Below are 27,411 nucleotides of genomic sequence, written 5' to 3'. Positions count from 1 at the left end.
CGCTTGGGAGCCGAGGGGGGCGGGTCGCCGCCGCTGTGTCGCCTAGGCCGCGTTAGACCCCCGGGAGGGTCCGAGGCAGAAGCCTGCCTGGAGGGGGGCAGGTCTTGAGCTTAAGGTTGGAAGGGATGTGGCCCGCTAAAACATCGCCCTTCTGTCGCACGTGTACGAGTTTAGAAGACTCGGTGGCTGTTCTTAATGCTGTGGTCGCTTCAGTTGTCACTTGACTTCCTGCGTTTGTTACATTTAAAAATTTTGCCTCACCGTTTCAGCTCAGTTTTTCTTGTTTATATCGGTTGCCTCCTGAGCAAAGTGGAGGAAGGAAAAATCAAATTGCACTGTAGGCCTCACCTCGCGGCACACAAGATGAAGCAGACAGCCTGAAACTCACTTGTTTGATGGGTGTTAAATTTGAAGCTGATAGTATGCTTCTGAGACCTGCCTACACAGACTCACGCTGGCTTTGTTTGCACTGCTAGTCAGGGCGATAACCTGTTTTTCTTTTCATGTGAACAAGCGCATTTCCATATGTTGTTCTTTACGGTCAAAGTCTTGCTAGGTGTAAACCAGCCTTACATTCGATTTGTGTGTCACTCCTACCATATCCGTGTAGCACAGAAGATGACAAGGCTTGCCTTGTACCAGCCAGCATGCTTGAGTTTTTCTTACTAGGATCTAGACATCAGCGCTTTGCTTTTGTGAACAGTTGGTTTGAAGTTGCTGGAACACTCCTTGCACGTTTTTCAGCTGAGGTAGAAGGAACAGCATATTCATGTTGTTAATTATAAGGGACAGTTTGTTCACTTGTTCCTTGCGTTATTAACACTTTTAAGTCCTTCCTGTTTCTGAAATGAACAATTGACTTTATGGTTGGTGGTGAGCAACAGGCTGCCAGATGGAGGCTGGTGAGAGAGACAGTAGCTACTGAACAAAAGTTCTGCCTAGAACTGTTTCATTGTCAAATGAATCAGCTGTTAACACATCTGTGTTTTAGGTTGTGATCCCTTGAAAGCTAAACGTGAGAGGGTTGTGAAGAGGTCCTTGCTACAGTGTCAGGGCCTTGATGTGCAACTACCTTTCAACTGCTCTTCTTTATTGTTTTTTCTTTTTTTTTTCCCCTTAATGTTTTTGAACAGGTTATGTTTAGAAGAGAGGAAGTTTCTACTGTGTACTTCTATGGTGTCCAAGCTCATCTATTGATACTTCCTTCGTAACTCCATGGTAAAACAGCTTCTGAGAGTATCAGTTTGGTTACCACATCATCTGGATCCAGAGGTCGCTTTTAAGAAAATGTGGACTGCTAAAAGCCTTTGTAGTGCTCAAATACTGTTGCTTCAGTTGAAAGAATGCAGATTGTGTAGTTGCATGTTTCCAAAAACTCAACCGTTCTGGATTGGAATTCTAAACTATTGCACCATAAAAGCGCCACGTAACAGAGTTAAATTCCAGGTAAGTATTTTGATGATAATATTTCTTCTAGAATCTTCAGAGCTAAGCTTTTGATCTTGCAGACTTACTTATGAATTGAAGATGCCTATCAGGGTAAAGGGGCAGGCAGCAAGAAGTTGCAGGAGAACCAGTGTTTCAGAATGAACTTTTTGTGTCTGATAGTTCTAAGTTGGGGAGAAACGTTAATTTTTTTCAAATTATACTTCAGACAATACTGCATGATAACTGACAGGCTTATTTGTTAGAGTGGCAGCCATTTAGTGAAGAATAGGACCAGAGTTCTCTGGAAAACTGTTTACTAACGCAATATTGCACAAAAAAGGGGGAAAAAAAAAGTCAGTCTTTATTGGATCAGTAAGGGAGGATAAAAACATGAGAGTTTGATTATAAAAAAAAAAAATCTGTGGATATAAACAAAAATAGTGGGAAAGGACACAAAATGAAGGCTAATCGGGGACACTGGCAGTTCCAAATGGCAATGTTTTTCGTTTTCTAGATGTCTAATTAAGTTAATCTTTAAAATATAAGTTGCTGCATGCACTTTATATATACTAGAACATTGTGGTTTCAACTAGTTTAGGGGGGGTAAGCAATTGAGAAATTCATCTAGATGGTTTTACAACTATTTAATTGACTTTATTATTCTGTTTAAGGCTAAATAATGTTCATCTTATATTTGCCTGTTGTTTCCCTTTTTAAATAGTAATATTTGACTGTATGATTGTAGGTTTCCAAGGTAAATGACAGACGATTGGTAGTAGATACAAGAATGGCTACTAGTGCAGAGGGAACTAAAATAGCTGCTGGAAAAAGTCGCAGTGGAGTATGTGATGGAAGCCAACGTTCGTTAGAAGGTATTGAACCTTTTGCCACCCTCTTCTTAAGAAGTCAGCCTTCCCTGTCCGCTCTAGACATCTTGTGTTAATAATCAAGATGGTCTAAACTCTTAATTTGAAAGTTTTGTATCATGTGATGTGTTTATTTTTTAAGGGGATTATACACAATTTTTATAGTTTGCAAAGACTTGTAATTTTCCTAAGTGTCTTAATGGCTGATTGGACTGTGTACTGATTATTTTGTATTATTATTTTAATTTCTTTTCCTTCAACTTCATTAAACTCTTACAACGCTTATTCCGTGTGACTGGATAGATGCAAAACTTAGTTTTCCCGTTCTCTTGCTAGCAAATCTAGAGGTGACTCTTGAGTATAATCTGTTGGATGGGTTATTATTTTGCGTGAACCTATTTTTGACTGGGAGAATCAATTTCTTGAATATTCACTGAAGGCTACGAATGCTCTGTGATGCTAGTGAACTTTTTTTCTGTTATAAACATGAAAAAAACAATTAAACATTCCTGTGTGAGTGGTGATTTCTGATTCAGGTAAATTAGTAGTTACAATTATGACATTTATTTTAGCAATGCTGCCTAGCTAAACAGTTCTTTCTGTCATTCCTAGCTAATAACTAATCTTCAAATGTGCTGTTAAGCGTCATACATTTTAGCTCCTGTGCTTCAGGGTGCTTGGTCACTCGCATTTTATGTATATTTAATTTTTGTGTAAAGGTTTTTTAGTCAGTTGCTTTGGGCATTTTCAGCTTTTGTTTATGAATGGGATGACAGGGAGGTAGTTATGACTGGTTAAGGCACTGAGATTGTATAGTCTTCATATAATTACATTGCTCCGGAAACAGCAGTATGAGAAACTGTTGTGCTATTTCTTGTGCATGACAATTAGGAAGACAGTACCTATCCTGAAAAAGTTATATTGTACTATATCACAATTCTGCTGTACAGGCTTGTATCCTTACGTACATTCTCTTGTAAGTTTGCATTACAAATGGATGAGATACTGCTGAGTAAACAGAAATGCCTCCCCGCCCCCCCCAGTATATTTTTGATCACCAGTGCATTTATTTTTTTTTTTTTCCACAGATGCGAGAATTGTTTCAATAGAACTCTTAGGTTTATGTTTATTCCTGAATGCTCCTGCATTATCTGTAAAGTAATGAGATTGAACAGCCCCGGTGTCCTTCTAGTTTCTTCTTGTACTTATCTTTTCTTATGCTTCTGTTTTTTCTTGTAGACAACAGAAGCATACCTATCCCCTTAGCCAGTTAAAATATTTATATTTTGAAATTTGCCAATCATGTAAAATGACAGTTTTGAAAAGCAGTGGCAAAAGCATTTGCTATGTCCTATTTACGTCATATCTCTACAGTGTGTGCACTGTCCAGCTGAAATGTACTTCTGCATCTTTTAAGGTTCATTGAAATTTTTTCTTAACACATGCCAATATGATAACTTTGAGTTAATAGATAATATCTTTAACAGTCAGAACTTATGTTAAACCCTCTAAGAATATTTGTTCTGAAGTCTTGTGGAACAAGTGTTTCATATCATTTCTAAGATAGCAAGATTTCTGCTGTTTGCTCAGGCAGCTGAAAGAATGGTCTATGTCCAGATGTGACTGTGCTCCTATTTCTGGTACTCTGTGAAAAATTGGCAGGGAATAGTCATACTGTAGACTTAATTAAGTTTCTCTGTATGTCCTCCTGGGAGTTGTTATAATCCTACTATTCTTTTTGATCAAAAGAGCAGTGATCTACCAAACCACTAAAGCAAAAGACATTTTTGAATCATACTGTCTCTGAAATATGCCATTCTAACTTGCAAATCAAGTGTTGCCATGACATATTTGCAAGAATCAAAAGAAATGGGAAAGTTTATATTCTTATAAAAGTGAGTATCTTGGTTTCCTATTTCTTGCTTTTCTGATTTTACAGGACATTCATCTAATGAATGCTTTCTTATCTTTTCCTCTTACTCAGAGATTGCTTTGCAAGGTGAAACAACATTGCTTAACTGCATCTGTCAAGCAGATAGTTCCTTATAGAACCGTGATTCTTATTCATCTGTATCTTCTTTGTAGGTTAGGTGCTTTGTTACAGATTTGTTGTAAGAGGCCTTCAATTCAATGTACAGAACCTCCCCGCAGGTAGATGCATAGTGCTGAATGAAGATGTTAATGTTCTGTTGTTTCTTCTCTGTAATGCTGATTATTTGCAATACTCTACTGATTTTAATATTCTGAACAAATGAAAGAAGACCTGATTGTTTCACCCAGCAACAGGTACTAGCTGTCAGTTAGGAGCTAAACATGGACATGATTTTTCATTAAAAAAAATCATAAACATGATTTTTCAATTAACAACTAGATAAAGCCCTGAGCAACCCAAATTGATCCAATAGCTACCCTGTTTTGAGCAGAAGAAGGTTGGGCAAGAGACCTCCTGAATTATTCTATGATTCAATGATTATTTTTTCTCTCATTACTTACCCACTTGTAGGGTTGTTACATGTGTGTGCAAAACCCATTTCTCAGTCACGCGGCTAGATGTAACCACTGGATCTGCCATTTGAACCTGAATGTCATCTGCCAATTAACATTTGTACTGAAGTATTTTTAAATTTCATTTATACGTGACAAATACATAACGTAGACTTCAGAATTGACCCTAATTAATAAAAGTGTAGTGACTTGATAACACAGCCATGCTGTTGCTACTTTTGATTTGAAGTTCTCTTGCAGAATCTGTAAAACAGTGCTGTATTTCATGCCATACAAATCCAGTGGATCAAGTACTTTTGTTTTAAAAAAAAAAAAAAAAAATTAACTCCTTTTTGGATTGTATTGATTTCATCTCTTTGGACTTGAAATTAGTCTACTCTTAACAGAGTGTGAGACTAGCAGCATTCTTTAACAGTATTCTTTTACTTGAAATCTTAGTGTTCTTTTTCCTTTTTGCATGTTTGTCTCTCACTGAATCCTTTTGTCAGTCAAGAAACTGATGTGAATTCTCATTCGGTAATCTCTGTCTCTTGGGTAGGGGAATGAAGAAGAAGAAAGAGAAGTATGGGATCCAAGTGTTAACTCTTTCATCAAAGAGTGAATGCCATGTATCCAGACACTCAAGAGAACAGTGGTTACTCACAATAACTGATAATTAGATAGGACTAAAGCTCATATAAGAAAATAAAACTTCCTTAGGAAGCCTTCTAAGAGAAGGCTGACTTTAGTCGGTATATTTTTCAGTAGGTTTTGATCTGAGACTCAAATAATCTCTTCAGTTCACATAACCTCCTTTTCTGTTCTTGTCACTTTAGAGAAAACAAAACCAACCAGCCAATTCTTTATACATTGAAGTGTGATTGTCTTCTACATTTGTAGGGATTTTTTTTCTTTTTAAAAAAATCCTTTAATCTAAAATTTCTTGCTGTAACTATGCTTTAGATACTCTTTTTAGTTTTCATCTTTTTTTGATTTGTGAACATCTAAGTATTTTCCAGCAGGGAGAGATACCTTTTAGAATGCTTTGTAGATGAGCCTTGTAGAAGGTTTAGAAGATGTGTATATATATATGTACATAAGCATACATGTGCTTGTTTTTATTAAATAAGCTTATTATCTTACACTTGTGTTTCTTAGTTACATTTTGTAGGTCCCTTAGACATAATTCCTGGGATTTGTGAACTCTTACTTTGCTTGTTTATTTTCTGACCAATCAACGACATAAACATGGTCCTTATTTCATATAATGTTTCACATTAGTAGTGTCTTGAGCCTGAAATCTCTTTTGGACAAAAATGGGATTTAATTCTTCCATGCTTGCTTTTCTTCCTACTTAATAATGCAATTGCTTTAACCAACTTTACCTTTTTGTCAGAGTGGCCAGTCATGCAAATGCATCTTTGTTCCTAATTTGTAGAAGGCATGGAAACAGCTGCAGCAGTTGGTTAAACTACCGAGAGTTTAACTAGCCTGAAAGAAGGCACATCATGGCATCATACTTCAAAGTCTATTGTAGATTTTTTTCCACTCTACTAAAAAAAAAAAATCTTCAAAGTAGAATTGTTCGTTGTTTTCCAGTAAAATTTTGCATAAACTTTTTTTATCTTCTATGCAGTACAGTGATTTTTCTTTAAATTAAAAGATCCATTCTTTTTAAAAGTAGGAACACGATTTATCATTTGCTTCATTCTAAATGCCTTTCTCTCATATTGCCACAGCAAGTGCCAACCTGAAATCCTTTCTATCAGTACAAATGTGTTAGATATAAGTTACAGGTATTCATACTTACAAGTGGATACGCAAGCGTTTCCAGCGTAAAGGGGGTAAAGTGCAGTTGGTAAACTACCTTATGATAGTGTAGCGTTTTAGCAGCATGACTGATGAACCAAACAGTATGCCCTGGCACTATGAGATGCGCTCTCTCTCTCTTTTTTCTTTTTTTTTTTTCCCAAAAGGAAAATAGTAAACCTAGTTAGACCCATTTGTGGTCTGATTTTAATCATCTTATGGGTAAAGCAGTTGAGTTTAGCATGTCTTCTTATCTAATGGTTTTGAAAGCTGTTTCTTATCCTCATCTTTCCTGCTCTTCCCATTTCTGAGCTGAAGAGGCAACTTAAACCAAAATCTGTTGCTGTACATGTTTGCCTCTCTTCATCAGAGCTGATACCGCAGTGCCTGTAGATGTTTTCCAAAAGAAACATCTCATCAGCTATCTCATTACGAACCAGAAAAATCAAGTATACTGATTTTTTTTTTTAGTCCCATTCATATTGATGCATACCCAATATAGTAGGAGTTTATTTTAAATTCAATACTAAGATAATATGTACAATATCTTGTATATCTGTACAATATAATCTATAAGCTTGCTCTCATAATTGCAGTTATTTGCAGAAACAGAAAAGCTAATAAAATGTACAGCCTTTTTTTTTTAATAAACTGCCCTTAAGGATCTGAACTTAGACACTTCCTGTTTGTGTTTTTTGTGAGATTTAAATTCTATCCTTGACACCTTCACAGTGTGTGTGTGTGTTTTCATACATTTAGTGCTTTGTATTTTACTTCAGTGTTTTTTTTATTCCTTCTTATTTTAATAGTAGCAATGATATGTTGTGTGTTTTTCTTTTCTAAATAAGAAATGACTTTAAATAAGAATTTGTCTATTAACGATTACTAATAATACTAGTAAGCAAATGCGTTCCAAAGGTGAAGGAAAAAATTGCTTTCTTAGAGAATTATATTGGGTTCAAGGCTGTGTGTGTGTAAGGGGAGTATGATGACACAGTAGCCAGCAGTTTTATAATTAACTTGATTTTTACTGTAGGTGGCTAACAGCGTTCGCTCTCCAACAGCATTCTTTTATCACTTTTGAGTAGCTACTTTTATTTTGTATTTCTTTGACAAATTAGATGAAAATATGCACTTATGTTGTATATGGAGATACATATATATTTCTTGGTTGAAAAAGGCATTTGTGCTAAGGAGTATTTTAGAGTTGTTTTCAATTTTGGAGATGCTAAACTAACTGGTGCTTGTTTGATGTATTTGGTAATCAAAAGTTTTTACTGTTCTTAAATAAACTGCTTTTTGTTACATGGATATAATTTATTATATGTTCCGTGCAAAAAAATAGATGTATATTATAAGATAATAGTAACTGATCCTTTTTCTGACTGTGAAACTTTATTTCCACAGCAAAAATGAAACATATCAATCTGTCATTTGCAGCTTGTGGGTTTCTGGGTATTTACCACTTGGGGGCAGCAGCTGCTTTTTACAGGCATGGTAAGAAGTTACTGAAAGTTGTGAAAGCTTTTGCGGGAGCTTCTGCGGGATCACTGGCTGCCACTGTCTTATTAGCAGTACCAGAAAATATAGAGGTAAATTAATAAACTCGTAGGTATAGGACATGATCATTTTCGAAGGATATTTTTGATGTAATCATCTACCATTAAGTTTTTTTAAATATTTTGGTTCTTGTTTTTCTTCTTGCTTCTTGTAAGGCAATAGGACTCGTGTATGTGTTTTCATTAACAAAAGCCGTGACTCATGGGCAGAAATGTTTATGAAGGAAGTATTTCTTTATGACAAAAGTCCGTCATATGAACTTTATGTTTACATAGCTTAAAATATAAAGTTCATGTGTGTGAATGTTGAGCTGTATGCAACCAGATATACTTTAATATACCAAAATACATATGCACTTAATCTCGCTGTACATTATGAAGTTAATCATTGTTTCTTGACTAGAGGTAGACTTTGTTAAGCAAATGCATAGCACCATCCTTTCATCCTTTTGTGAAAGGAGATGCAAATGGTAGATGGGCTGTATCTTCATAAAGTCAAAGAACACCGCACACCGGCTCAATTTTTTTCCTTGATGTCTGTACTCCATTAGACAGTGCAAGAAGTGGCTTGTGCACCTCCTTTAGACTCTGTACAGTTCACGACTTAACAGCAGTAGCCCCACTGTGTGCCAGGGAGAATTAATCCTCTGACATGCTGCATACCTGTGTGTTTGGGTTTTTTTCTCCAGAGATGCCACCCTTTTCTCATCACGGGTGTGGTGTCATGTACAGACAGCAAAGTAATATTCAGTGACTATTCTTACAGGCTCTGTGGGACAGCATTAGCTTGTCTTTGTTTGTTTGTTTTTCCCCTTAGGTTAAGGCTGCTTTGCCCTCCTGAAGTGCCTGTAGTGACTTTGCCTTAATATATGTAGAGGACTAGGCCTTGCCAAAATGTTAATATTTCTTTAATATTTTGAATTATAATAAACAGCATTATTGTGGGGGGAAAAAAAGGCTGTTAGATTTTTGTTATAAGTATACTTAGGTTTCAGACCAGTGAGTATCAGGTAACTTTTTCCGGGCCTTGCTTTTTACAGCTTTCACTGCATTTGATTCAAACAATAGTCCCAGCCAATACCACACTTTGCCACTGATTTTTCTGTTTGTTTGTTTCTGCTGTGATATGAACTTAGCTTGCAGTTAGCTATACTTCTGTTGCTTTCAGCAGTAAGTTCTTCCCTGGCCTCTTTCCACCCCACCAGCCCCCAGGTGCATTCTTTATATGATTTGGTATTAGGACAGTTCCACTGTCTTGTAAAGAGAACCTTACTTGTATTCTGTTCAGGTGTTACTCCTTTTCTGTAGCCTCTGATTAGTAGTTCAATTTCAAGTTTGCCTGGTATAATGCATACCTCTGACTTTAATTTCCTATACGGTAGACACAGCAGCTAGCCTTTTCTTAGCTCAAGGAAATTTTTCTGCTTATTCTAGGCTCTGGGTATGAGCATTTGTTCCCAGCCTGGTCCAACTTACAAAAATCTTTCTAAATAAAAATATTAGAAGAGTTTTTATTTGTTATGTTAGTGGAAACTAAGCCTATATTACATTGAGTCTGATGGATTTTTTTCCTTGAAAAATATGTCATTTTAATACAAACTGAAGAGTGTTTCAGGAACTTTTTAGGGTTTTTTTTTTTTGTTTCTTTTTTTATTTACATTTTAGTCATTCTGTTATATTGTTTAAATTGAAAATTGAGAACTATTTTTTTTGGGGGGGATAATTCTTCCTAATTCTCATGGAATTTAAGTAAAGGTAGTGTGGTGTACTGAATAGAATTAACTTTTCATATCAGGATAATTTTATTACCACCTTTATTACATTTCTAACTTGAAATATTTTATGTCCACAAATACAACTCTTACATCAGTTTTTTTTTTCTCTTTTTTTTTCCCTCTCCCCAGAGATGTCTATGTTAGACAAGCTGTAATTAGGACTTTCTCCATCTCCTAGTCTCAAAGCTCTAATACAACCTTTCCTTATCTTGGAGAGAATGTAACATTGAGGATTTCTTGTTTTGACTGTTGCTGTTCTAATATGACAGTTTGCAAATGTTTTTCAGTCGTATCTTGGATTTTTGTCACTGTTGAAAAGGCATGGGACTTGAAAATTCTAGGGAGGCTTATAGGGTTATAGATAAGTACCTATTTATGTAATAAAGTGTAATAATTTTAATTTTTTTAATGCTTATAGGCATCTTAAGGTACTTGTGTCTGGTTTTGGTACTGAAGTAGTTTTTAAAATAAAAGGTGGCTTTACACTTGAAATATAAATGATTGTTCTTTTGTCTAATGACATGGTTCAGAGAACTGATTATTTAGCAGTGGTAATACATAGAAAAATAGCCTTTAACTTCCCTTGATTGTTAAAGTGGTGTTCTTGTGAGGGTTTATTATTATTATTTTTTTTTAATTAGGGGTCTTCTTTTCTTACAAATTAGTTCTTATAAAAGGATCAACATTTTGTTATGCATATCTTGTTACAAACTAAGCATATATGGGAAAATATTGTCGGATCTTACAGCTCTCTCTTGATTAAACCTTTAGCTGCTAGTATGTTTCAGATACTACAGTTGAACATACTTCCCATAACTAAAACATCCTTAATGGTGAATATTTTAATTTGCAGAAGTGTAAGCAGTTTGCCTATGGATTTGCAGAGGAAGTTAGAAAATTGGACTTCGGTGCTGTAACACCTGGTTATGATTTTATGAAAACGCTTAGGTACCTATCTTATCTTAATGCATCTGTAAGATCATTTTTGTGTGAAGCTCCCTAAATGAAAATGGAGAGTGTGCATATATTTTCTGTGGGGAGCTCAGCACTCTTTCACCCTTAACATATTTGTAAGGTTTTTAAATAATGATGGTGAATAATGTTTAGCATTTTCTTTACTCTAGGGAAGGCATAGAGTCTATTCTTCCTTCTAATGCTCATGAGATAGCTGAGAACCGGCTCTATGTGTCAGTCACTAACACCAAAAATGGGGAAAATCACTTGGTTTCAAGTTTTGCCTCGAGGGAGGACCTCATTAAGGTAATGAAGTTGAATACTGCTCCTTTAAATAAAAATGCTTGAGTTTCTTTAAGGTTTAGGAGTATGTTATTAGCTGTACAATAAATCACTGTTTTACTCAAATAATCACCTATACTATACTATCAGTGATGCTACAACCATAACTTAAACAATGGAAGCAGAATTTGATCCTGCAGTTTCACAAATTTTGCTAAAACTTACTTTGTGTGTGTTTCCTTCATCTGTTTTTAAAGTTCTACTTTGTAGGCAAAGTCTGTTCAGGGTAACTAATGGTTACAGTAGATGAGAATAAAATAGAGGATTTCCAAATTTTGTAACAATTCGCTGAGGTCTTTTTGCATCTGTTATTTCACTGATACCATTTATATTATGTTTCATCACAAAAGAACGTAATTAAAGTTCCTGTCTTAAAAAAAACAAAAAAATCCAACAGTTTCTACAAGTCCTTGTGGGGAATAGATACGATGTAATGTTAAGTACCATATATAAACTGTATTTTAACTGTCACTGGAAAGCTTATCTTTTACTGCCTATCTCTTTTCTTTTGAATGCCACTTTTTAAATTTGGATCAGGATTGTATACAAAAACTGATAGTAAATTGTAGGATGAATTCAGATGCATGTAAAGCAAATGTTCTTTCTAGTAACTGATTATATATTGGAGGAGATCATAAGATGTAGCAGAATAAAGGAGGAAATAGAATAAGAATGAGCTCCTTTTTTCCCTATCCCTGTGGATGCTTAGAATAAATAAGAGATCCCTTATAATTAACACTTAAAGAAAAAGAATCACACTTGTTAACAAAATCTCAAAGTATGCATTGGAAGCTTGCCTTTAAAGTATTATTTTCTTAAAATCTTGACCCTGTTATATTCTACAGGGTCAATCAGTTCTCAAAATGTGTAGGGCTTAATAATGCAAAGATAATTATGCAAAAAGTTTATGTCAAATTATGCAGTGTTATTTCTAGCTATGGTAGCCAGCAGTGACAAGCATGGAGATTATTATTCTGTAGATTTATGTTTTTTTGCAGTGAAATCTTCTAACCTGAAGACAATTAGAAACTTCAAGACGACCTTGGAAATACATATATTTTATTAGTATTTCAATAGTTCTTTCTTGACTTAACCACTTCTGTTCTTTTGTTCCATATGCTAGCAGTGGAATGGGTTGGAATAATAAAATTCCAAATAATTGCTCATTGGAATACATTCATATTGTCTGTTCTTTCAGTGCATCTCGTAATACCTGTTTTTGTGTATGCCTTCAGCTATGCATGTATCATTTATACAACAGCCTGAATGTTGGTAGCTGCCCCGGTAGCATGGAGGATGAAGCTTGTTAGGTTATGTAATCGTATTACACCTTCCTTAGACATGATCTGCTGTATCCAAGGCATGGATAAAGATACTGCTGGGCAAACAGTGTTTTATAACAGCAAAGCTTCTGTACCCTCTGCCAGAAGTCTTTCAACTTCCATATGCATTTGGTTTCAATGCTTAACAAGCCTTATGGTTCTAAAGTTTTTCATAATGGCTAAACTGAATATATGTTGCTACAATTTTAAGCTTTTATTTTCTTTTACTATTCCCAGTGAGTGTGGAAAGGCGGTTAATAATCTCCCACTTTTGAAATAGTCTTTAGAAGACAATCATCACGTACCAGCGTTCCTAGACTTGCAGTTCTTAAACTGGAGGTGAGGGGGCAGAGAGGCATGATTTGTATGTTTGTGAGGGAGCAGAGCACAGAACACTGTTGTATTAAGTTTGGAAAGGTGGGAGCAGTGAACAGGAGTCCACAGTGGTCTGTTAGTGGTAGGGAAATACTGAAAGTGTTAGTTCTTCAAACTTGTCCTTCCTCACCTCGCTCTTGAGATCGAAGTGACTTTATAAGGAGGGCCAACTGCTTTCTTCAGTCTTCTTGAAAAGAATTCCCACGTTGCAGGGGTCACCTGGTTTTGACTCTTCCTTCACTAAACCTTTTGTCCCCATTTCTCTTAGTTTAGAAGGGCCAAAGTTACTGAGATGGAGTTGAAGGAGAGGAGAAAGGGAGTTGGGCAGGGGAAGAAGCTGATGTTGGGAACCCTGGAGGATGTCTCTTTTGAAAATCTGGAGAGGAGTGGTTTCAAGGGGGACCTTATCTTACGCTTTTGTGAGGGAAAGGCCTCTCTGGTAGAGAAATAGCTAGAGTTTCACATTTGGAAAATAAGAAGAGAAAGCCTTTTTACCTGAGCTCAGACAAAGCTCTGGTGCTTTAGATCACTGGGAAGAGAAATAGGCAAGAAAAGAGTTCTTGAAGTGAAAGTTAAAGACTCCATATAGAGTCTTAATTAAAACTTGTTAGGGGAGGAGAGGTGTTTAATACTGAAAGTAGCTTAATACTGAAAGTAGCTTAATTTCTTGTAAAAATAAATGCAATTCTACCAAAAATAGCTCAGGCATTTTCTTCCATAATCTCCATGTATTGTGGGTTTTTTTGCACCTGATCATCTTTCACATAGTGTTTACTCCAGTCTGTAACCTGCTTCTGTTCCCCAGATTTGTGTCTCATGCTGCCATGCAAGCACATGCATGCATATTCTCCACGTTTAGCTAGATGAAAATTTCTGACATATTGCACTTAATCCACACATCTACCCCTTCTCTTTGAAATGCTGTATACTAATTGCATATATATATATATGGGTGGATACATAGGTGTAGAGATACACACACGCTCATAGATACTACTAAGAGTGGATAGTAAGATATGTGTGTGTGCACATCTGTACTTGACAGAAGAGGTGTCCTGGTCTAAAAAAAAAAAAATAAAAAAATTGAGAACTTTTAGACATAGACAGCAATGTAGGCTTACAATAGGACAAATAGTAATTTGTTAATACTTGAATGTATTAAATGCAAAGTATTGTTACTGATAAAGATACACATCTGTGAATTTTCAGGCTGTTTATAGTATTCTGGAAATTTTGAATTCTTAGAAAACCTGATCAAAAGAGTAAACACTATGTTAATATGCCAGCAGAATGATTGGGTCAGCTTCTTCTTTGACAATACTCTATATGGCATTTTTTCAGCATATGCATATTTAGTTTCTGAAGAATCATACACTTACTTCACATTGTGTAAGACTAAGTTCATACTCTTTTGAATCACACTAATCAATGAGTTAATTTGTGATATTTTGTTTTCAGAGTTGTCACTGTCAAGTCATAAAAAACCCAAACCCTACTGAATAGATTTAATCACATTTTGACATACCACAAAAACAAGACATTTTGAGATGACCATGGTTTCATGAAAAACTAATATATTAACTGGTTACTAGTATATTATTTAATACAGATGAATATGTATGAAAATTATGTATTGGTTCAGAATTACTTTGTTGTCTTTTCTTCACTTTTGTTCTCTATTCTTTCTCCTTTCTTTTCTCTAGGTCCTGCTAGCAAGTAGTTTTGTACCAGTATATGCAGGAATTAAGCCAGTGGAATATAAAGGAGAGGTAATTTTTCACTGAGTTTAACTACCAACTTTATTTTTTTTTTTGTAAGAGCGTTCTTCATTTATGATGTAATTATTTGATCTTAGGGAAGGGTAGGTGGGCATTGCAGTGCTGTATTTTGTAGAATAGTTACTGTTTCTGTTGATACTGTAAACACTATGAAGGATGGCATGAGTTTGTTCATGTGTTGTTTCAAAAATTGCGGGTGCTGAGACTGAAATTATCTTTGTAGCATGAAGCTGTTTCCTAAAGATGTCTAATGCTTACTATGAGAAGAAGCTTCTCGTAGTAAAGATGCTTCTCGCAACAAGCTGTTACCAACTCTAAAATGTTTTTTTGCAATTTAAAGGACCACCATTCTGCTTTTCTGTTTAATGGAAGGAATGATAAGGGAGGTCTTGGCAGCTTGGACGCTGCTGGAGTACATGTGTGTGTCTACGTATGTGTTGTAATTCTGTACAGAACATGAGAACATTCTTACCAGGCACCTTCAAATGTCTTACCTCTGGACAAACATTAAAGAATAAACTTTTTTTTCCCTGTAGCACACGGTTGTGAAGTTTTCAGAGGTGTACACTACTATAAGAAAACCTTTTCACAGTTGCCTGTACTTGGTTTAGCTTCAGGAACTTTTTTGTGTTTCTTACATAAATATATTAACATTTCAAGAATAATTTTGACTGTTTAGTCTGTTTGTAATTACTAGAAGCATGAAAATAGACATTTTTTTTTCTTTCTGAGAAATACTACATGACACTCTTTCCTTTATTTCCTCACACACATCCAAATGATGCCCTTAGAACATCTATAATCCTCGCAGCCGCCCTGCAAAAAAAAACCCCACAAAACCATATGCATTTGTCTCTAGGAAGAGGGAGTTGGAGTTCGTTATGTCAGAAAGCTTGTCAGCTTTAGAATTGCGTATACAGCAACACATACAAGCTAAAATGTTTGAAGGGTTTAAGTCAGTATTGCCTGACTGCTTGTGTTAAATGGAGATTGCTTGCAGCTTCCCAGGGTCTGGAAATTTTGTTGATTAGAGTCTTTATATGTTGCTTGGGCAGTTCAAGGGGCATACATGGTTGTTTTAGGTTCATTCTGCCGTTAGTTAAAGGGAAGGAAGTGTCTTTGTTAAATTTCTTGTGTTGTTCTTTCAATTAAGAAATTGAAAAGTTGGCTCAGAGTTTTGTCCAAAACTTAATTAAAACCCATTTTACTGGATGAACACTGCTATTATGATTTGCCTGGGTATTGTAGTATTTACTGAAACAGCTGCAGCCTCTTCTTAGTGGACAGTTCTCGTTCCTGCCCAACTTTATTTTTTGCATTCAGAAGTGAAGTCAATGAATGTTTCACGGAAACTGGTTCTTCTGTTACGTAAAAGCTTGTTGTCATTCCCAAATTTCCTTACAACTCTCCTTAAGTGAGGTTTAGAAAAGGCAGTTTCTGAGAAGGTTGCTTTCATTTATTGTTATTTGTTGGAATGATTAGTTCTGCATGCCTGCACTGACTTTTCTCATATTCTGTAAAACAGTGGATTTGTGGTTTGGGGAATTTTTTTTTTTTTTTTTTTTGAGACTACTGTTGCCCGTAGATGAATGTGACTTCCATTCTTTAGTCCAAAATACTTAAAGCAGGGTGAGTGCAAAGACTGTAGGATTCCTATTGCAATGGCGTTTCCATGGCTTGGAATAGTGGGTAATGAGGATATGTGGGTGGGTAATAGGGGCCCTAAAGCGTGCAGTGTAGAGCCAGATACATGGCATGTAACCTCATGATCCAGACATGGTAAGCACTGAAGTCAGGCAGATGGACTGGATATTGATTTGGCTCTGTGAGACCACCTATCATATTAGCATGATACTCCAAGTTTCCTGAAAGCTTTACTGTAACAGACCAAAGTTCTGTCTGTCTGCATTTACACTAGTTTCAGGGAGTAAATTCCACATGGAATTGAGCTTACTCCCTGCTAGCTGCCTGAGTCTGCTGGCCTGATCTGTGCTTCAGAACAGTTGGTCTGGATCTTCTCTGGGCTACATACATCACCTGCATAGCTATCACCAGGTCATCTGGGAATGTTTTTGAAATGTATTTCAGTATGTTATCTGAGGTATGTGTTGCATGATACGTAAGGGAGTATGGTGCAGTTTTACTGGAATAGTATTAGAAAATGGCCAAAATGTTGCTAGCCTGTCCATACTGCCTATAGAGAGTGAACCCTAGGGTGAACTGTTCCCAGCATTGCACTTTAGTTTTCTTTTTAGGAAGAATGCTTTTTGGGAAGCCTTTGGCTCACAGTGGAGTTAGCTAGCATACCTGTAGTACACATGCTTGGAGGCTAGACTTTTGGGGTGAATAAGCTAAATTGCATGGTAGCATAGGCATAACATCAGTCTGTTCATAGTATGTTTTCCTCCTGGTTTGATGAGCCTAAAAATAATCTGAAGGAAAAGGGAGTATAAAATAACATCTGGGAATTTATAGTATAGGAATTTACTATACTCAAATTTATATTTGAGTATAGTAAAAATAAGTATAAAATAACATCTGGGAATTTATAGTCTGTTAATGGCCTCAACTAGCTTTTTACCTGGGCTGGGTATTTAAGGTGCCCTTGGGCTAGGCTTCCACTAACAGCAGGGCAAACTTGCTCCATGTGAAATTATCTTTCTTTGAGTTGGTTTGGTGTCCTCTGAATCTCTGGCAAGGTTACTCTTTAAGACAGATAAAGGTCCGCAGATGATTGAGTTGACTGTATCTGATGATGAGACTGTAGTTTGTGTCACTGTAGTTCTTATATAACAGCTTTGTAAAAAACATCTACTGGTAAATGGGTAGATTCTGCTAGGTCCAGCCCACATCCTTAATTTCATTGTCTGGTTGGGTTTTCATTGCATATTATTTCAGAACTTTCTCTGTCTTTGCACTGTACTTACAAAAAAGAAACTAATTCAGAAGTTACCAAGAATTTGCCTCATCAGCTGAGAAGCATGTTTTAAGAATTGGTTAATGGAATTAAAAGAATTTTATTTTAACTGTGTAACATGAGAGACTGTGGAGCCAAATATTTTTGACTGAGAAGCAGTTTCTCCCAAATGTTTGAAAGAAAATAAAATGACAGAGGACATATCAGCCAGGAATAACAGAATCTGCAAGAGATGGTGCTAATAAAAAGTATTGCCCTTGCCTTGGTAAATGTTTTGATTTTTGAATAAATATTGAAGTTACATTAAGAGGAGAGGGGAAAAAACCTAAATAATCAGAATTTTTAAAAGTGGGAGAACTTTTAAGTGGTAAAGTACTAAGCTAGACTTGTGAAAGACTAATAATGTTGTCTGTTATGGTGTCTCTGACTTGGCTTAGACAGGAACTCCACTGTTCTTGTCACTGTAGGAATTGCAACAAAAAGCCACTTAGTACTCCAAGGAACACTGCATATAAATCAATAATAAATGACTATTTATAGACACACAGGAAAAGAAGCTTTGGTGTTAGAAATGTTAAGGGATGTTGCAGCTTTACTCACAGTTATCACAACAATGGTGTAATGGAGTTTGAGACGTCTGAAAGATAGCTTTAAATGGTTTGGGAATTTTTTGTTTCCTCCTTTTCTAAGGCAAAACAGTCTCAATCCTAAGCATTGAGAAATATGATTTTTGTGGAAAATGAAGGAATTTTGATGGTGGATTGTAGATACTGACATCAAGAGCTAATGTTAAGAGTCAAGATCTAAAGCATGTTATGAAATAATAGGGTGAGAAGGTCCATGGAGACTATTGAATGTGAATATTTGTAGCTTATTATTTAAGCGCAGGAGCATAAAGTAGTGTGAAATGACAACTTTCATCTGAGAAAGTGAAGAAGAGGGTGGGGTGGAGGAAGGTGGATTGTAGATACTGACATCAAGAGCTAATGTTAAGAGTCAAGATCTAAAGCATGTTATGAAATAATAGGGTGAGAAGGTCCATGGAGACTATTGAATGTGAATATTTGTAGCTTATTATTTAAGCGCAGGAGCATAAAGTAGTGTGAAATGACAACTTTCATCTGAGAAAGTGAAGAAGAGGGTGGGGTGGAGGAACAAAGCAACCTCCCCCCCCCCCCCTCCCCCCCTCAAAACGCTTGCTATATATCCATGTGTATACAAGAGTAAATCCATGTATTGCCAGATATGGGAGTTGACAGTGGAAGGAGGGGCAAGTGGCAACAAAGTCTTTTGGTTGCATGAACTCAAATGTAGCACTGGGAGAAATCTATACCTATAGAATTAAAAGGAGGTTTGCCTTAAGCGAGAGTAAAGGGCACAGCTGAGAGGGATCTATACAACTAAGTGATGGACCTCAGGGAATTTCAGGGGCTTCTGAAGAACAAACACTGTAACCTGAGATAATGCTTCCTGTATAGCAGTCACTGCACTGAAAGCTAGTGTCTTGCCAACAGTTTGAAGACAAGTTTAATTTAGATGTCATAAACAACTTCCCAGTAGTATTCTTTTTGTGGGAAATTTTTTTTTTTTAAATTTTGTGACTGAATTCCTGTGGCATTTTCAGTAATTTTGTGGGAAGACTTGCATTATTTTGCTGTTTCATAACAGTCACATATAGTATTACCTACAGCAGAAAAGCAGTCTTCTGCCTGATTGGTGCTGAAGAGTACTAGTACAATTTGCCATTTGTTTGTAGTGTTCTGTGTTAATGAAACTTGAAGCTGATATCCTGGAGTATTCAGTTTATCTTTGGGGAGGTCAAACCCTTAAGAAACATTGAGGTGAATCTTATAATACCATTTCTTACAGCATTTCGACTAGCTTTAGGTGTCTGCAGTAGTCTATGTCTTACATAGTTAATGTATGTTTCCTGTATAATTAGCAGAGAAGAAGAGAAGAAAGCACTTTTTCAGCACAGTTCAAATCAGATGTAAATGCCTACTTTAGAATAAGGTGGATCGTGTACTAGAAGTGTTTTCTCTACCTTGATGATAAAGGAAGTGTAGAATGACTCATTTGGCTGTAGATGTATAAACTTCAGTGAGATGCATCTGATCACCAGACCTCATGTATGATGTCAGTGAATGTGTCTAGCCAGTAGACTGATGCCGAGTTTTGGGTTATGCATGTAAGCACAGAAAGAAATATGAATGTATAAAATATATTGGAAAGAGATGTCACAGCTGTCCCTGCTTATACTGGGATGGAATTTGGCTATGGTCCCTGTGAAGATCAGGCTTGTGCCCCTAGACTGCCTTTAGAACCAAGAAATATGTGGGGCTCTGCAAGAAATTCATTGGTTGCTTTTTTTTTTTCTTCCTCAGTCTTTCCTCTACTCAGCTCCTATAGCAGACTTGATGTCTGCTCTATCTTATGTGCCATAGTTGTTCAGCTCCTTCCCACCTTTACCCTCCACTTTCCAGCTATTGCTGTCTTGTGTTGTATACGTAAGAAGGCAAGAGGCTCTGGAAGAAGAAGAGAGGAGTCATATTTGGTTTAGCTTGTGCAGTCAGTTTACCTGCACATACAGATTGTCCAGAGTAATGTTTTAGAGGAGTATACTTTATCTGATATGGTTCACATGTAATAGTAACAATCTTATCTTTTCACGTACGTGTTGAGAAAAATTCTGTATGGGGCATTTTGTTACTAAATCAGCTAACAAGCCGTATCAGTAGCTTCATAAATACATTACACACAAACTTATGCATTATGTCAAATGCTCATTGATTAAACACTCTGTGTGTACATTGCCAGTTCCTTGATGATTTTTTTTTTTTTTTTTTTTATGCCTCATACTCAAGCTTATTCGTGGTATTCTGAGAAGGAAACTCGTAAGTTTTCTTGAGGGTGGAGTGGAGGAGGCAGAGACAGGAAGGATGAAGTATTCAGTTATGAACATACTGTACTAAGGTTACTTTGAAAATATTTTTATTTTCCGATAGAAGTGGGTTGATGGTGGCCTTACCAATGGCCTTCCTATCTTGCCTGTTGGAAGAACTGTGACGATTTCTCCTTTCAGCGGTCGATTAGATATCTGTCCACAAGATAAAGGACGTGTGGATCTTTATGTTAAATTTGCAAAACAAGATATAATGGTGAGTTGCTTGTTTCTTAAATAACTTCAAGAGAAGAAAAGGTAATTGAGCAGTTAAGGTTAGGCTTATTTTTAAGTGTTTATTTTCTGTGGATATATGAACTTAAGTAATGTTTTGGCATTCTCTGTTTTGCAAATGGAGTGTAGACTTTTTCTTAAACACAAGGGAAGGAAAATGTAAAATAAATTTTGTCAGAAGGCTTGAAAAGCATTGATCTATCACAAAATTGAGCAAATTATCACAGGCTATTAAATGTAAATAATCTAGACTTGCTTTAAGTATCAGCTGTCTTTGGCTAGGCAGAAGATTGTTTATAAAAAAAAAAAAAGACTTCTGTAGAATACCTCAGGAGAGGGAAACTTCAGAACGTCCCTTCATACTTACTGAAATTAGCTACTCTAACTGAATTTAAAATACAAGTTTGTCCTACATTTGAGATGGTATACAATGACTTGTCACCTCATTGCTCAAGAGAGCTTGTGTTAAGATTTTGAACATTTATAACCACAACATTTTTCCGGAAGTTATTTTGTTAGATGTTACAGAAACATTTCCGTGTATTGAAATATAGGCTAAGACTGATTTTTATGGCCTCCTTTTCATCATTGACATTTCTGTCTTTGCAAGCTTTGTCTCACAAACTTTAACCACAGTATTGCTTCCTTTGACATGATGAAAAAAATATTGAATAGCAGTAGACCTAGCTGTCAACAAAACTCCATCAGAAAGAAAAAGTAAAGATTAGCAATAATTGGTGATACTTTTTTAAAGTTTCTTTTAGACAGTTCTTAATATGTTTCCTTAATTTGAGTAATGTAATCCTAAATTAGACCAATTTCTGAATCTTTATAATTTTTCACAGAGAGATTTTAAGCATGATAGTACTTGGTAAATGATCATAAAGCATGAGATTATTGATTTCATATATATTGGAAATATATGCAATTGTGTAATGTATATTTCTTGGTTGTGATTTGTATCTAATATACAGTGCATGAAGAGGAGGAAAAATGAGTGGGTGATTAGATTAGTTTAGAGATAGAAAATTAATTGCAGAGTTACGTATCTTCTAGGGTCCTGCAAGTGCAGACTAGTGCAGACTTGTGCAGACTCTCAGGCAACATTTTAAACTATTCCATTTGAAGCTCCCTTAGCTTTTAGAGTTGTAAAAATGTAAACTAGGAGTAAATTTTTTTCAGCAATATTATAATCTGCATAAAATGAAGAATTGTATATATTAATTTATCTGGATTGGAATGTGAACAGTTTTCTGTCTCTTTGAACCTCCTCCGTCTATTAGTGTCAACTTGAATAATTGCTTACTTCAAATAATGATGATTTTGATATTGTTTTTCAAAATTGTGTATAGTTATGTGGCTAAAGTATTAAATTAATCATGCAAATGAAGTGTTCAGAACCTTATTAAATCTAATTATTTTTTATTTTGTTGTAAACAATTTAATAATGTCTTTATTCAAGAATAGAGTTCTGAAATCTTTTTACACCATCAAGGTGACCACTTGAGATGCTGAGTAGCTCTTAATTTGTGCGTATAAATGTAGCTTGTATTACCAACATGTTAAACATTGCAGAATTATATATATTAATTTATCTGGATTGGAATGTGAACAGTTTTCTGTCTCTTTGAACCTCCTCCGTCTATTAGTGTCAACTTGAATAATTGCTTACTTCAAATAATGATGATTTTGATATTGTTTTTCAAAATTGTGTATAGTTATGTGGCTAAAGTATTAAATTAATCATGCAAATGAAGTGTTCAGAACCTTATTAAATCTAATTATTTTTTATTTTGTTGTAAACAATTTAATAATGTCTTTATTCAAGAATAGAGTTCTGAAATCTTTTTACACCATCAAGGTGACCACTTGAGATGCTGAGTAGCTCTTAATTTGTGCGTATAAATGTAGCTTGTATTACCAACATGTTAAACATTGCCTGGGAATGTTCCCAAGAATGTGGTTGTTTGCACAAGTAAGCTGTCAAAATATTTCCTTGCACGAGTTTAGCATGTGCCAGCTACCACTCTGCCAGACAGTTCTGGGAACGTTTCCGAAGTTAAAATGTTTCAGAAACTTCGGGCAGTTTTACAGGCAGGCAGACTGTCTTGGAGGCTGCGAGTTTAATGGTGTATATGCAGACTGTTTGTGCCAGTTTGTCTTGGCGCTCAGCAGTGTACCTGGACACGGTTAATTTACTAGTGTAGACATAGCCATGCTGGTCTTCTCTTTTTACATATGCTACATGAAACAGATGACAGAACAGATAGCAACACAGTCAAGACTAGATAAGTTGCTTTACTAAACTAATTTATAGCTTCTCGCTCTGTTGCAGCTGTCTCTGGCCAACCTAGTAAGGCTTAATCAAGCTTTGTTCCCACCAAACCAGGAGAAAATGGAATCTTTGTACCAAAATGGATTTGATGATGCTGTACATTTTTTACTGAAAGAAAACTGGTTTGAATAGATGGTACGTAGAAAATTAACAACCTGATGGCTGTCAAAACGCAGCTACGGGCATCCTACAGAATCTACGGGATTGCTGTCCCAATTGCAGTTTATGGAAATAAAAATCCCAATGGAATTGCATCTACTTCTGCCGAGAAAGTATCAGTTGCACTCCGAAGACATGTATAAACATGTCAGAATGGGAATTGTACTTGCCTGGTAGTTGTCTTGTTTTGAGGATGTTCAAGCTTAGATCCATTTTACTTCAGCTGAGGACTTGAGTGTGGGATTTGTAAAAAGCTCGTGTTGCCATAATTGCAGAAATTTGGAAAAGTCTTTTTCGACGCTATTTGAGAGACAAATTGAGGTCGTACCATGAAAAGTTACAGTCTGTATTGTTCACTTAATGTAATAGTTGTGCGTGCGAACTGGATGCGTGCAATATTGCTGATCTAATACATATCTTGCGATGTTCTAAAGGACTTGAACACTTAGCACTAGCCACAAGAAATAAAACGTTTGCACTCTTTTACTCTGTGTATTTTTTAACATTAAAAGTTCTTGCCTTTCTCAGTGAATGTGGTCTTAAAATTTGAAATACTAGTTGAAATTTGTAACAGAAGTGTGATGTTTGAACGTAAAAATATCTTGTAAAGAAGGGTGTAAGAAACTTATTATTTATTATGTTTTCTTCCTCTGCTAAAACTGAATAAATATATTTTCTTGAAACCTTTGTCAAGAGCTCATTTAAAAATTTCTCGGAATACTATAACAACCTGATTATCTGCAAAAAAAAACGGTCTGTTGGAGAGAAGTTGAAGTCACGCGGTAATGAACTCAAGATTCACATATCTTGTTCTTTTACCATTCACCTTGCATTGACTACCTGAAGTGCAAGTTCAAGATTTTCAGCCTTAATGCCTAAATCCTAAAATCCACAACTGTTTGTTTAAAAGCAAACAGTGTTTGTTTAAGTGTGTTTTTTAAGTTGATTTCTTAATACTTAAAAAAAAAAAAATAAATAATTGGAGATAGAATTAAACGTATGAAATTATAGAATTCCCCAAAAACAAAATCTGGGGAGGTGAGAAATAAGATTTAAAAAAAAAATAAATCTGTAGTTGTTTAAGAAACCTCTTCAGCACATAGCCACCAGATTTATATTCGTATGTAGATTGCATCAGATTAGGATTCACGTGGCAGGGATTGAATTCTTGTATTACTGTTTTTGATAACAAAATAATAATAATAAAAAAGCTGATGTAAAGCACCTTACTTTCATTTTAGAACAGCAACTCTTTCTAAATGCATGAGGTTCTGTATACAGTGAAAACAGAACAGCTTGCAAGATTTCCAGCTCTGTGGGACAGCATTTTTGCATGCGAAACAGAAATAAATTACCTTTGTGCTACCTACAGGCACCTGTGCCTGGCTCACTTGCATACTCATTTATACAGAGGATAACTTTCAGCATGAGTAGGAATAGTAGATAATGCTATTGAGGAACTCCCCTCTGTCACACTGATCTGCTGTGGCCTAAGTCTCTGATTCAAAGGTAGTGCCTGTTTTGGCACTCTGGTGGAAACTTGAAACAGCTCTTTTTCACTCGGTGTTCTGGGGGCTTGGAGCCCCTCACAAGCTTTCAGAAACATCGTACATCTAATCGGTCACCTTTCTGAGCAATAATGGCACCGTATATATTTAGGGAGCCTGTACAAAGCTTGTTCATCTGGATGCAGTTTTTTAAGAGTTGCTTTTAAAGAAGTGTATTAAATGCGAAGTTCATTTACTGATGGTGCATGTTGCTTTTGAGCATCAATGCTGTCATAGTTTGCTGTGCTCTTTAATCCATAAAAATGCTGACTTCTTTCAGTATGTATTAATGTCGCCCACAGGAACGTATGCACTACCATGTTTACTGAGCCCTAAGAGCCACTGGTAACATTGAGTGCTTTAGACGTTGACCTTCATAGGTTTATGATAAGATGATAGAAGATTTTTCGGGAAGAATAAAATCGTATTAATGCAGAGATAAGATGTAGAAGTTTTCACTGTGATAAGATAAAGTGTTGGGGTTTTTTTGTGTTGGAACATAGAAGTTGAAGGAGGACAGAAATCTGTTCGGTCATAACACTAGTGTTCAGAGTGGATACTGCTGCGTGCATGGCAAGACTCTGAGATTTTTTTCAGTTACCAGCACTTTATAAATGTGTTTTGATTGTGGATGATGTACCCAAAGCAGAAGGATGCAGGCCTATTTTCTCTAAGTTGTTCAATTGGTCCTAATGAAGCATAGTAAAGCACATTCAGAAATGCCTTATTTTCAGCCAACTATGTTGAGATCTGTTTTGTTTGTGTGAAAAATAATTTCTTTGAAAAAAGGGATATTTCTTAGCATATTTGAGAAATACTTTGAAAAGGTAAATCGGAAGGATAGTAATAGTCTCTCTTTCATGTAAGAAGCCAAGGCTGCTTCTAAGCATTCAGGTTTTGTGAACGCTACCCATTTTATTTCCTCCTTCCCCCAATCCCTCCACTGTATCACCTTGAAAATGTAAAAGATGTAAAGTTTAAAGAAAACCTGTTTTTTCTAAGCAAAGTAGTGTTTTTACAATAGAGACACAACCTTATTAAAGGCGAAGCTATTTGCTTTCTGGTTTAGTCTCCGTGATTGTGTGAATTGGTCATGATTTCTTCCTATTTATCTTTGTAAACATCAAAGCCTCCTAATTCAGTTTTGTGTTTAGGTCTGTATTTACTGGCTCACTATTTCAGTGTTTGAGCCTGGACAGAACTTCCATTTAAAAATCTCTAGTTTTAAGTGCATTTCCCATATCTGATAAAATAGCAATGTTTTAGTTGCCGAAAATGATCTAGAACAGAGGAGACCATATGGATGTGGAGAATGTTGTTTCTGGTTTTGCGACATGTATGTGCCATTCACGTTCACTACACAAATGAGGGGAAACCGAGGAATGTTTGCAGAGGTGGCTTCTAGGTTAGGAAGGCTAATAAGTACCTTTACTTAGGTCAGTCTGTTTCATGTGAAAAGGTCTGATCCCTTTTAGATAGTCTTCTACCTGTCTTCACCTGTATTAGTACTAATCCTATCCATACCCCATCCCAGCTTTCCTAGTTGGAATATATATGGCTGCTTGTGTTCCTAACCTAATCATTTTTCTGTTTTAAATCTCTTCTATGTATAGTCTTACTGGGCAATTACACTTGTACATTTTTATTGGTTAAGTATTTTCTATTTAAGAGAAACAGTGAGAAATCTAACAAGATCAGAGCCTCTTAGACTTTTGTTTTCTATTTACAGTAGTCATATTCTTCAAGGAGTGAATATTAGCCTCTATGAATGGAGAAAGTTCAGGGACTTTTACGACTTTGCAAGTTCTTCAGTTTGGTATGGATCTTTCCTGGCTAATTATGCTTACTAATAGCTGGAATTTTCTGTTAGAACGTCATAAATCAGTTCTGCTGAAAAAGGATCCTAGCCACCTTGTTTATGTTTCTTGCAAAAGTCTAAGGTCATAGGGAGTCCTCTTTCAAAATGTCCTAAATAAATGGAGTTGAAAATCAGTTAAATTAATTTTAAAAATATTTCTTAAATAGATTATGTTGTAATGTTCTGTTAGGGGTATTTCAGCCTTGTGTGGCTGAAAGCAGAACCTGTACTTAGAATTGCATCTTCTGATGGACTTCCTATACAAATAGGCTGCATAACTGTTTTTAAAAAATGTTATTAATATCTTAAAAGGCTGAAGGAAATGCAACTTGCTAAAACTCATGTCTAGTTTGTACCATGATGCTGTTGATAAGTGGTTGCAATGACATGGACAGTGGGATCGAGTGCACCCTCAGCAAGTTTGCAGATGACACCAAGCTGAGTGGTGCGGTCGACATGCCAGAGGGAAGGGTTGCCATCCAGAGTGACCTGGACAAGCTCGAGAAGCGGGCCTGTGTGAACCTCATGAGGTTCAACGAGGCCAAGTGCAAGGTTCTGCCCGTGGGTGGGGGCAATCCCAAGCACAAATACAGGCTGGACAGAGAATGGATTGAGAGCAGCCCTGAGGAGAAGAACTTGAGGGTGTTGGTTGATGAGAAGCTCAACATGAGCCAGCAATGTGCACTTGCAGCCCAGAAGGCCAACCATATCCTGGGCTGCATCAAAAG

At 36.1% G+C, this 27,411-nt stretch overlaps 1 protein-coding gene across 4 annotated transcripts; it reads left to right on the top strand.

Moving 5' to 3' along the window:
* The first annotated feature begins 210 nt into the window (after positions 1-210).
* On the top strand, positions 211-23,959 carry PNPLA4 (patatin like phospholipase domain containing 4). Of its 4 annotated transcripts, none has more exons than XM_009287830.2 (8): positions 211-1,446; positions 2,174-2,300; positions 8,028-8,179; positions 10,775-10,869; positions 11,046-11,181; positions 14,618-14,683; positions 20,615-20,767; positions 23,120-23,959. In XM_009287830.2, exons 1-8 carry the CDS (start codon positions 1,216-1,218, stop codon positions 23,249-23,251), a joined length of 1,092 nt encoding a protein of 363 aa, XP_009286105.1. In that variant the 5' UTR covers positions 211-1,215; the 3' UTR covers positions 23,252-23,959. The 4 variants fall into 4 exon arrangements, with proteins under 4 accessions (XP_009286105.1, XP_009286104.1, XP_009286108.1 ...); XM_009287829.2 differs by having other exon boundaries at positions 212-1,446; positions 7,995-8,179; XM_009287833.1 differs by lacking the exons at positions 211-1,446; positions 8,028-8,179 and having other exon boundaries at positions 2,211-2,300.
* The last annotated feature ends 3,452 nt before the right edge of the window (positions 23,960-27,411 follow it).

This window comes from Aptenodytes forsteri, unplaced genomic scaffold (genome assembly GCF_000699145.1).
Source record: "Aptenodytes forsteri isolate BGI_AS27 unplaced genomic scaffold, ASM69914v1 Scaffold200, whole genome shotgun sequence".
Classification (NCBI taxonomy): Eukaryota; Metazoa; Chordata; class Aves; order Sphenisciformes; family Spheniscidae; genus Aptenodytes; species Aptenodytes forsteri.
The sequence above is the reverse complement of the archived record's forward strand: the minus strand, read 5'-3'. Positions and strand labels throughout refer to the sequence as shown.

Bases quoted from the DNA above. Each gene is read 5' to 3' on its own strand.
- PNPLA4 (XM_009287829.2), top strand. From the start codon at position 1,216: ATGGTAAAACAGCTTCTGAGAGTATCAGTTTGGTTACCACATCATCTG. The intron at 1,447-2,173 runs GTAAGTATTTTG...GTATGATTGTAG, and splicing joins GTAACAGAGTTAAATTCCAG to GTTTCCAAGGTAAATGACAG. The intron at 11,182-14,617 runs GTAATGAAGTTG...TCTTTTCTCTAG, and splicing joins CGAGGGAGGACCTCATTAAG to GTCCTGCTAGCAAGTAGTTT.